This window comes from Anarrhichthys ocellatus, unplaced genomic scaffold, assembly GCF_004355925.1.
Source record: "Anarrhichthys ocellatus isolate YVR2014 unplaced genomic scaffold, GSC_Weel_1.0 scaffold9, whole genome shotgun sequence".
NCBI classification, from domain to species: Eukaryota; Metazoa; Chordata; class Actinopteri; order Perciformes; family Anarhichadidae; genus Anarrhichthys; species Anarrhichthys ocellatus.
The window spans coordinates 8,797,785-8,810,144 of NW_022280039.1; the positions used below are offsets into that span (position 1 = coordinate 8,797,785).

The following is a 12,360-nucleotide window of genomic DNA, read 5'->3' on the forward strand; positions in this document are numbered from 1 at the left end:
TTAACAGCGCATTACGTGGTGAAGGCATGTAATTAAATGAAAGGATGTGCCACTACCACGGAAACAATTTAACCTCCTCCCTTAATGGACTTTAATCAAAATGTATTTCTCTTCAACCGGGCAATGTGTTTTTCACCATGAAAAAGGAAACTAATTGACTTTGACTTTGACCCCTAAACATGACTACGTCACAATGGGGTTTAATTGCCTCCCCACAATTCTACCTTTATTGTGGACCATGTAGTAGAGCGCTCCCTAAGACTAGTAAAGTGACATTCATGTGGGAAATCATTGGAGTTCCCCTTTAATATTTTAAAAATGTACACTATTAAGGAGAAATTGTGCAGGATAGGAGATAGAGAGACAGGCAGCGAGAAAGAGAGATAGAGAGACCACCAAAATAAACTCATGCTTGTGATGAATGTTCTGCTCAGAAATAGAAACCTCATCCCTCTCTCATCCTCTTTCACCATATTACCTCTCCTCCTCAGCACTCTCTCCTTCCTTTCTTCCACATTTCACACCATCCTCGTCTATATATCTTCCCGTATCCATCTGTATCTCTCTCACTCCCCCTATCTCTTTCCGTCTCTCACAGATAGTGTGCCATCTGTGTGATCAATGGAGTTAATTCTTTTCAGGAAATTCTCCCATGATGGATTTCTCTTTGCTGTGCTGTGTCTGCTCTGTGTTTTTCTTTTTTACCAGGTGGTGGTGGTGGTGGTGGATGGGGGGGCAATTTACTTCTGTGGATAAAAGCTTTGAACGGAGCAAAAGCAATCTGATGTTTTGATGCTCAAACTCGTCAATTTTGGACATTTTGTTGTTGTTCACAGACAGTTCACAGAAGTAAGAAAGCAGTCGCAGAAATATTTTGCTTTCTACTGCGTGCTCGGAATAGCTTTGCTCAGTAGCTCTAAGAATTTACAAGGAATAGCTATTTGTTCAAGTGTGCAAAACAACCTAAGCAAGACAAATAGTGGGACTGGCAATGAGGAGCAAACAGATGGAGAGGGGAGCAGAGAGTGGAGAAAGAAGTTTGTACATGGTTGTCATATATTAAAGGGAAATTGGTAGTAACAGTAAATCAAGAATAACATTCTACAGCATTTTGACACCTGCTGCTTTGGCAATGAATGCCAACCTTGGACCATGCCAATGCACCACTGGCTGAATATGAAAATGAAAGTATTCACAAAAAACTTCAATGGAGCTATGGATTATATGTGGGTGAGAAGTCATTCACATTGAAGTCTATGTTGTGTTTTATTGGTGCAAGAACTTGCTGCTGCAGACAATGTTGGTGCAACATTTAGCTGGTCCTACTTGTCCGACATGTGTGTCTGTCTCACACCCACACCCAGGTAGACCCACTTAGAGACAGATACTCAAACCAGGCTGATGTAAAAGATAGCCCTGATCATGTGTGTATGTGTTGGTGTGCCTGTCTCTAATTAAATAAAACTCTGAGTCAATATATAACCAACACAATATCAAGCTGAACTGATACCATTGTCACATCTTGGTATCTCTCCTTTTCACTGGAAACCCATCTTGCTTTGCTTCTCGCTGTCTTTCCTCCTTTCTCTTTCTTCCTCTCCTATACGCTCCAGTGTGTTTTGATTATTGGCTGTGTGTGTGTGTGTGTGTGTGTGTGTGTGTGTGTGTGTACTTGGAAATAAAGCAGGATGGGCATTTTTGGGGGGAAGAAGGATCACAGATGGGCCTTGTCAAATCTCTGTACATCTGGCTTTGTTCCTGTCCAATTTCACATAACACACACACACACACCCACACACATATATTTTTGCAGTATACCCTGTCTCACTTGTGATTACTTATACAACAGTTTGCGTACAGTATATGCACATTTACACTTTTGCTTAACCATGCATGCACGGACAGGGACCCACTACAATAATTCACACACACTGGCACTTAGAGACATTTTCAAACACACGCACACACACTGAAGCACTCTGCAGCAGGACGCAGCGGGTATGGAATCCTATTTTGGAAGTAATGATGCCAGGTAATCTGGACCATGCCAAGTTTAATAGTAGCCAATTGCATAATAGTGTTTGGATGCCAGATTTCAAAGGGCCAACCCTGACTTGTGTTTTTATTATTTAAGTTCACGATAACGCTGTCAGGATTTTTTTGTTTTTTACTATTTTGACTACAGCAAATGCTTACATTTTCAGATTGCTAACATAACAAGCAACCAAGGCTCAACATCAACAGCAAGTAGATAAAAGACTAAAGAAAACATTCCACTAATATGTTTGAAAATCATCATAATAATAAATAAATAAAATAAATATGACCTGAGATAAAGCGGAGACATTTGTTCCTAATATTTATACAATGTTAATTCCATCCAACCTTTGCCTGCATGTGAAAGATTTGTGTGTGTGTGTGTGTGTGTGTGTGTTTGCCTGTTTGTGTGTATCAGCTGTTCGAAGTCCCTGTCCGGGATTGGGACATATGCTTCATAAGACTCCTGTGGACACACAGACACACATGCAGGCTTTTGCACCTCAAGGACACCCATAAATATTAAAAGAAAAAAAACTATGGGTTACTGAGGCTAATGTGCTGATGTGTTTTAACCACATGACCTATCTGTCTATCAACAGTGGATGATTACAAACTGCATTTAAAAAATTCGCTCTGGCTACATTTCAACCAGCCTTTTTTGCATGTGACTTTCAACCGCTCAATATTCATGATATGCTCCAAAACATGAAGTGTCCATGACCTTGCAGGCATAAATGTGCATAATGTCGACTTTTGATCTATACACAAACTTTGGCACCAAAAAGGATTTTATAACCCTTCGTTGGATGTTTTATTTTATTAAAGAATGGAGGAAGCCAATTAAGCTGAATATTTTACCACACTGTTAATATGAAAGAAACGTGTCTTCTTGTGACCCTAAAAACTCTTAGCCTCTTACGGCACATGAACACACATATAACACTCTGTATAATCACACAATTTAACATAGAAACTTTCTTCTTCTTCTTCTCAGTTTTTGTTCCCTTTGTCAGCATCCATCATAACTTTCCAATCAACATTGTGTACTGAAGACTGTTAAGTACCCAATGTTGGTGCAGGTGGACATATTCATCTATTCAAAAAGTTTAATTGAATTCTTCAGTGACAAAGATTCACCCACAGACAACTTGGTGTCATTTGTAGTGAAGTTTATGCAGTCCTCTTGTGTAACATAAAAATGCCAGTATTTTACAATCTGTCACACTGTACTATGTGTTCACTTTCCCCCCGTCTTCTCCCTCTCTTTGTCCCTTTTTTCGTCTCACTCCATTTAGTTCCTCCTTTTCCTCTGTCTCACTGTTCTTTGCTTCATGCCTCTTTGTGTTTCTCTTTCCATGCCCACCCCGTCTTTCTATTTTACTCTCTCCTTTTTTCCTTTCTTTCTCATGCTAAACTCCTCCTTACTTGCCCACACACCATAACCAAATCAGCCTGCTTATTCATGTTGCACTGAGGTATCACTTTATTTCTTTGCTGTTATTTTTTTGTGAAGTCGCATCAGTATGACTTGCCCCAGACAGCGCTATGCTGTCCCACCCTCATTATATTTTCACACTCCGCTACCCTAGGACACATGGAAACACACACACACACACACACACACACACACACACACACACACACACACACACATACTTTTGTATGTGTGTTTTGTTTGTGCCAGGGCTGGTTCCTTGTTCCTGATTCTATTTTTCTATATTAAAATGCACTTCTTTAAAATTGTTCTCTGTGGCAGTAGCCATTTAAAGTATTCATGTTCTCTAAATGATTTGTCTACAGTATGGTCAGTTGAAAGCCTGGTGCCTATAGACTACAGGAATAACATGTATAGATTTCAAACATAGAGGTAGTTCCCCTTTAAAGCCCCCGAAGACTTGACTTTAAATCTCAAGTCTTATTCTGTACCATGGAATATTCACGACTTAATAAGCAACATTCAAAATAAAAAGACCATCATCTGATTCATAATGGGCTAAATCCTGATTGGTTCACAGAAGTAGATAATCTTTTCCAACTGAGGCCCCGTCCACTTCAAGCCAGTGAGAAAAGCACTAATAGAAAAAGACAGAAATCTCCAATGTGAAATAAACAAAACTGTTCTAACTTTGGCAGCAAATATAGTGTGTTAATGTTGGATCCTGTCACTCATAATAAGATGATTAAAAAAGGGGCCTTAAGTGCAAACAATTTAACTATGAGAAACTGAATATAATTAATTGTGGCTCCTGTTTAGCTAACATCAAATAGTTTACAATAAGTGATCAGTTTGGTGGTTCAGTGCAAGCACAATATAATGCTGACAAGCCAAACAGCGGATGAATAACAAATCGTAAGTGATGGAGGATAAGGCGTAGGGATCAAAACTTACTCCCATCACAGCGCAGTCATTGTAACCCTTGTCCTCTTTGGAAATGAGATACTGCTCCAAAACCGGTAATCCCAGGCTCTAAACTCCCAATCTTTGTGAAATGTCTGATAAATACACCAGGAAATGAATAAAAACTGAATGTAAAAATATGGAAATAAACTGCAGAGCAATGTGTCATTTTTGATATATGCTGGTGTAATGCCTATAGAATAGGGATTTAAAAAAAGTGATGCATTAATGTAGAGCCCTGTGTGATGCCGAGTCGATCGACTGAGAGCTAATGTGTTCGTACTCACTTCTCCTTGCGCAGAAACACCATGCACTGTGGTGTATGTGTTGTAATGCATGCATGACAATGTGAAAAAGCTGATAGATGTGTCTGTGTTTAGATCAATTTGTGTATGCAATAAAAATGCATTTCACAGGTCAGTGAGTCTCGGATTTACACGAGTTATGTTTGTTGACTTGACTTTATTAGATCATTTGGATGTTTTGGATTTCAGATAGAAATGACACAGTTAGCTTTACATGTTTTAGCCATAGGTTTTTCATTAGTTATCTGTTTTATGAAAGGGATGTTTGTTGTTGATGATTATATTGAAATTAATCTTTTTCCTCTCTTTTTCTCCTCCCTTCCCCTTTTCATCTTTCTCCGTTAACCTATTGCTTTTTTCTTTTACTCTATTATTTTTTTTCATGTTTTCCGCTCGCCTCTCTTTCGCCTTCCCTGCTCAGTGTCTGCCAGCCAAGCAGGAGCAGCAGGAGTTGGACCAGGGGGAGGGCCGGACTCCTACCAGCCCCGTTTCAGCTCCTCCGTCCCCACCTACCTCCCCGTCCAATGCCAGCTCAGTGGTGCAGACTCCTCCTTCTTTCTGCGGGAATCCAATCAGGATGTTATGCGAAATGGCAGCCTATCATCTCGGACTGAGCCCTTCTTCCTCCAGCAACTTGAACCAGACGTTGCCGCCCAACAATCCCTGCCGAGCGTCAATTGCAGCTACGGAAACCTGAGCATTGAGCAGCCAATCCCAGTGGAGCTGCTTCAGGGTCCTCCACCGCATCTGCTGCTGACAACCAACCAGGTGACTCTGAACTGGAAGGTCAAAGGTCAAGTAGTGGTGCCCAAAGTTGGTTCAACACGGCCTTGGATACAGGTACTGGCAGTTTAATGTTTTACTTTGAATATAATTGATTTTTCCGCATAAATCTTCTAATGCCATTAAATAATGGTTTAGGCTTCCCATATACCTAATATGCCAATCCCATACATTAAGCATGACCGAATTGAGAGGTAACTAATAAATGGATTTAATCTATAAATTTATCATATCTATTCAATCTTCATATAATCATTATTGACTTCTTGAAGCTTTTTCTTTGGCTGATAAAAAAGTGAGAGTTAAGAGATGAAAGACTAGAAAACGCTCTGTGGAGCTGTGGGGTCGGGTGACGATTCCCCCTGTGGGTTTGTCACTACGAGTGACACCTTTCACATTACACACAGTCATTTGATCGTTTGTTGATGTAAATACAGTGATTAGTGCTGCTCAGTGCTTGTTCAAGAAATATTTCTGAACAGAGAGAAAGAAGACGAAAGTGTTTTAATGAACAGTTTTCTTTGCCATTCTGTGCGTTTAGGTGTTTAAACATGATTAATAATTTCAACTGTCAATCACAGTGTCAGAAAGAGATTTTTTTTATAGCTGTCCTGCTAATTTACCCATTTTGACATGATCATTATCTGCACTTGTTTTGTCCTCAGGTACTGTTTTATCTGGTGGGGCGGCGTTGGGATGAGCAGGACCCGCCTCCTCAAGCCCTCCTCCCATGTGTCAGAGCCATGGCCATCCGTGACACTAGTGAAGCAGCACCCTCGGCGGGCTGCCGACTCGTGGGACCATCTGGCATCTGTGTTGTCCGTCTGGAGATTCCCCCAGCTTGGTTTACACCTCCACAAGTGAGAAAAAGACCTCCTGAAGTGACTCTACCATTACTGGATGTGTATTACTCAATCATACCAGTGGAAGGGGCTGGTCAAGAGTGTCCCTCCATTGTTAATGAGCCATGGAGAGGTCAGAGTGCAAACGTCGGGCCTCTTGGCAGCCTGGGCATGGGTCTCGGGGGACAGTGGAGCCCCCTAGTGGATGGAGGTCTTCAGGACATGCTGAAAGCTGGTTCTGTGGTAATGACCATGGGCCCGGTTTCTGCCAAAGGAGAAAAATTGAGACTTGATGAAAATGTGGAGGTTCTGGTGCCTCCCAGCCCGGTTCGGCTCGGCAAGACGGTGGCGTTTGGCGTCTACATGAAGACGGGTTCAAACACGCAACAGTTTACGTTAAGGTGGGAACACAAATGCCATTTATCTGGCTTCAATCTCATTTGGTATTCTGTTCTCTTTTTGACTCATTTAAATTTTTCTTCGGTTTCTCTCTTATTCTTTTTCTATATCATCTTATTTCTTTCCTCCTCATCTGCTGTCTCATCTCTCACTGCCGCCTCCCGAGGTTGATGGCTGTCACCTTTGTGTACTCAGCCTCTTTCAGGAGCCAGCAATGCAAATAACAACCTCATGAATATTCATGTTTGATCCAAGGAGAGAGGAAAACACAGAGAATGTGAATCGTGAGAGGGAAATGGTGACTGAGAGGGACTGAAGGGGAAATGAAAGAAGGCGCATTCAATTAGAGTAGATCCTGGTTTCTCAAACTAAATGGTGGTGCCCAAAATGCCTCTGAGGTGTGCTTTAAGAGGTCACCTACATGGTTTCCCACATAATCGGAATTGTGTTTTCATGCGCTTGTATCTCAAGAAACAAATTTATTTTTGGTTGGCTGGCTGAAAATGAGTTTACAACCTGTGATCTAAGCTAAGCATGCATATCTGCATCCCATCTCTGCCTCATCATTTCACTGACTTTAGGGATTTCAGGCTGACAAATGACAGATTTATCATCTTTCACTATGTATTATTCTGTTCGGAGAACATCCTAGCACACAATACCTTGGCTGGAAATAGCATCGCAATAACAATATACTCCTATGAGGTTAGAATTATGGAAACAGTCTTCGAGAGCAAATCACAGCAACTTTGAATACATTTTTCAGTGTTTCAGTCTAACATTCACTATCGACTCCCCTTTTCACATGAGCCTTTAACAAGATCATTTTCGCAATGTCAAAGGAATAGTCTTTACATATTGTAAGCGGCACATTTATGCCGCTAAAAATATTTTGAAACGCTAAAATTATACCTTTCCAATAATACATGTGGGACCAGGAAGGACGTAATATACTTTATGTAAAATTATTTACATCACCACAGTTGTGTATTTGTTTGTGCGCAATCATTCCTGAGGTCACCTGAGGACAGTGGAGGAAAAGAACAAGTGGCTAGACTGCACTGCACCTAGTCGCACTACCTGCTGATGAAATTCACACACACACAGACACACACACACACATTCAAGAAGGAGGGAAATAAATACGCACACAATTTCTCTGTGCCATGTATAGCACACATACTTCTTCACAGTACAAGCGCACACACAGATGCACTGTACACTTGTTTGCCGTGTCTTATCTGTGTGCATATTAAGCACACACACACACACTTACAAACACACATATAACTGATGAGGTGGCCTCTTTGGTTCCCCCTACAGACACTTAGTCTCTGTCTTTGTTGTACAACACCCCTGCTGTGTGTGTGTGTGTGTGTGTGTGTGTGTGTGTGTGTGTGTGTGTGTGTGTGTGTGTGTGTGTGTTTGCATGTGTGTGCTATACTGCTACAGGAAGATAGTGGAGCTCCTGCTCTATTTTATTCTATTCTCTTACTACATTTCTCAGTCTGATGCAACAGGTGTCCACCCATGTGTCCATTTTGAAGAATGACTATTTAAAAAAAGCTCTTAGCATCTTAGTATTGAGCTTATCTTTCATTTGCATCTGAGGTGTCTGTGTGTCTGTGTGTGTGTGTGTGAGTGTGTGTGTGCGTGCGTGCGTGCGTGCACTCCCGTCCTAACTGCGGCTCTTGCCCTCTGCTCTATAGCATACAGCCCACGGATAATCTCCCATGTTAGAAGCACAGTCAGACATGTAATAAGGCTTAAGTGGATCTCATTCCTGTGTGAGTGTGCTCATATGTGAAGTGTGTGTGTGTATGTGTGAGACGCATAATAAGCCGTAAGTGTGCTCCATCACACTGAGGTGATGTGATTACGATAAACTACTGAAGAGATGGGGGGACACGGAGAGAGGACGAGCGAGAGAGACAGACAGAGACAGGAAGTAAAGGGGAGAGAGGGCCTAAAAAAAAGTGGAGAAAAGGGAGAGACCGTAACATAGACGAGTGAGGAAGAGAAGGGAAACGCTTCTTGCACTTACAGCTCTTCCTCGCTCCTCTGCTCTTCTAAAAGGTAAAGATGCAAGGATGGAGGACTCGAAGCAACACACTTGCCAAATTGGATTGGCTTGAAGTCTGGCGTAACCACATGATTCTGTCACGTTATGATGAGACTACCCCGCCTGCTAAGCAATAGCTGGAACTGTGGTTGTGGATGTCTGAGACATCCGGCACTGATCGAGCCCTCTTCCTCCAATTGAGTCACATTTTCAGTATGAGCCACATCATCGGCTTTGATCACAATTTTTTTGATTTAAAATGTTATCATTTAATTCATTCTAAAGCTGAAGCCCACCACAGTTGTCCCCGGAACAATTCTCTGCTAACACTGACCTTGATTTTGCACAATCGAAAGTCGAATTGAACACATTTTTTTGTGAAATTATCACTGCCCTTCTTTTGTTATTCATATTTCCATAGAGCCAGACATGAAAATAAGATTTTTGAATACATGTTATGTGTTTCGTATTCATCTGTTCATTCATTATCAAACCATCAGAAGTAGGCCATTAGAAAAGATAGTGGCTTTTGTCCTGCTGAAAGAGTTAATCATTTCTCATAGAAAATGGTCAATCCTATATGAAACTAAAGTACAGACCCTTTTTGCAGATAAACACATTGTCTTCACTATTAGTGTTTCTAGCGAATGCACAGTGACTACAGTCTCCAGACATTATAGATTCAGTGCCAGAGTCACAGACTGTGACCAAATGAAAATGATACAGATAGACAATTAAACATGTTTATGGCTGAAAGAACACAGCTGACAGGTGAGACATGTGCTAGATGAGTGTGTAATTGGTTTTTGACACTGGTACTCAAGCTTAGATATTAATAAAAATGCCAAGATAATGAGTCAAACTTAAATGGCTCCCCCGCTCTTTGTGCCGAAGCCAAGATTCATTTTGAAAGGACAAGAGGATGAAATGGACAGACTTAAGAACTACTCAAAAAAAAAAAAAGTGAAGGTGTTTTGTGCTGTTCGTGTAATTCAAGATTTGCTATTGATTTTTATTTATTTTTTAAAGAAAAATGTCATATTTGTCAAAGAGAGGATATTTGTCCAGTTTGATAAATCATCCTCTTAGGGTTACATCAGATTAGATGCAGCTTCTCGATTATTAAACAGGTTTCCAATGCAGACATTCCTGCCATGTTTCCACTTTGCCACACGGTGGAGAATGCGTGTATATATAAATATATTTATATATATAATTATATTATTACTGCATGTCACATTTTCCACTCAAAAGACATATAGGACAAACTCCTCATTGCAACGCTCTTACTCATGCTCTCCAAGATGCAATTCAAGTGGAGCATTCTTAAAGACGACAAAATAATGAGATAATGAGGCCACGAGTATTTAAATGTTGGGGTAGCGGCATGCACGTTAAATATGAATCCGTTTATGGAGCCCCTGATTTGATCTTCATGTTGTCAAAACAAAGAATAAGACTTCTTTCCGCTGTGTCATTGTACATCAAAAAGCACAGGATGACAGCATGTTGGGCGACACAATTTAAAAACCGAGTCCTCCCACCAAAGTACATTCCTGTCAACCATTCTATAAAGGAACAAAATACAGCCCTTATTCCTGTTGTTAATATTTGTAAGCTGTTTTCTGCTGGAAAGTCCACAATATGGCATTAACTCCAAAGGCTAAACGAGCTTCTCTCTTCATGCGTTAATCCGATAGATCAGTTCCTCAGAAAACAAAAGAATTAATCACGATCTCTCATTTTCAACATCATCTTTTGTATCTTCAAAAAGTGGAAAAGAGGGCAACACTTGATGATGAATTCATGCTCTGTGCAGCTCCAGTTCAGTGAGCATTCAACTGAAAGTATTTAATACGGTGCTACAATCTGTGGGAACCTTTTCCATAGACGTTTGCTGCTTTGAATCTATTTTTAGTTGAGCATTTCAGCATTTTTCAGCAGTGGGAATGTTGACAGACTGAGGGTCAAAGTGATTAGTATCACCCTCATTAAAAAGCTGTCATCTTGAACTGGGTGCTATCGTTGTTTAGTTAGTTAATAAGCAAGATGATTACCGACGAGGGAGAACATGGTGTGTGCGTGTCTTTGTGTGTGTGTGTTTGTGCGTGTGTGTGGGAGAGTGTGAGGCATATACTGCAGACATAGAGACTGAGACAGAAAGTATCAAAAGGCAAAAAACATTTTTTTTCCTCTGCTTGTCTCATTTTTCCGTATTTTCTCTCACTCTAACTTTTTTTATGTGACTTGTTGTTATAATAGTCATTTGTTTCAGTATACGGCCTGTATTTATTGTCCAATTCTTTCTTTCTGTGTGTGTGTGTGTGCCCGTCTGTGTGTGTGTGAAGGGATTAGTGGATATTTCCTAAGGTTCAGAGGGGAGATGTACTTCAAAGGACCAGTCCTCTCTGGTGGTTACACGCACACTCCTCTGTGTCACCACACACACACACACACACACCATATACCGAGGACAAATGCTCTTACACCACCAAGGAGGGAGAATCAATTGTTTTTGTGACTATGTGTGTTTGTTTGTGAATGTACAGTATAAGCAGCCTTTCAGTAAGTAAACACATAGCAATTTGTGCAAATGCATTCCTGCACATGTGCTCATCTGCTTCGGTACATATATTCGCATTCATCTGTGTTTTACAACGTGTGTGTGTGTGTGTGTGTGTGTGTTTGTGTTATATATCGTGTTCGGGAATATTATGTGTTCTGTGTGCATCCTGTACTTCATGTTGAGCCGTAGTGTGTGATTTTGTGATGTCGTCTTTGTTTGTCTCTCTGGTTTAGTCTGTCCTCTCTCTTTATGTGTGTCAGTGTCCTTGTTTCTCTGCTGCTCTTTGAGTTGAACCCCTCTAACTGACACATATACTTTATACAATCTTTGAAAGGCGCCGGAGATAAAATGATAATTAGATGCATCCAAATAATCTGATAGGTAATGATATGTGGGATTACCCAGAGGCATATTCACACACCCACACACACACACACACACACACACACACACACACTTGACACACTGACAAAATACAAAATAACAAGATAAAACTGTTATCAGAAAAGTAATTTGGTCTTTTTTTGTATACACTGGGAGAGTTAACACAGACACATGCACACTTGCATACATATTAAAGCAATCATTCACATGTTTGACAAGAATGTAGATAAATAGACCCATTAATCTGTGTATGTTGCTCTCCAGTATCAGCTGACACACACAGATTATGTGTACAATTGCTCTGCTCCATTATTCGATAGCCTGATACCCAATGCCAGCAGCCAGTATGTAAAATTCCTGCTGAGTCTGGGAGGTGAGACTGGAGCCCACAGTCTTTAATAGTACTTCTTGCGGAAAGTCCTGAGGAACATTCATGGCAGCCGACACGTCATGATAAACTAAGATAAATCAGACAATGATGATCAGGTGTGGTTACTTCTTAATGCAGTGTCACTTGGGCAGAGGTGGAGAGCTCTGCAATATTACTAGACTGTTGGATCCGTTGTTCTAAGTATAGGGTA

General features: G+C 40.8%; 1 protein-coding gene across 1 annotated transcript in view; it reads left to right on the plus strand.

Annotated features, from left to right (window-relative positions):
• Positions 1 to 6,194: 6,194 nt before the first annotated feature.
• The window catches only part of LOC116384597 (transmembrane protein 132C), a 142,693-nt gene continuing 136,527 nt past the window's right edge, over positions 6,195 to 12,360 (plus strand). The window contains exon 1 of the mRNA XM_031849414.1: positions 6,195 to 6,769. Within this exon, the coding sequence (XP_031705274.1) occupies positions 6,270 to 6,769 (500 nt within the window). The 5' untranslated portion in view covers positions 6,195 to 6,269. The remainder of the gene's footprint in view (positions 6,770 to 12,360) is intronic.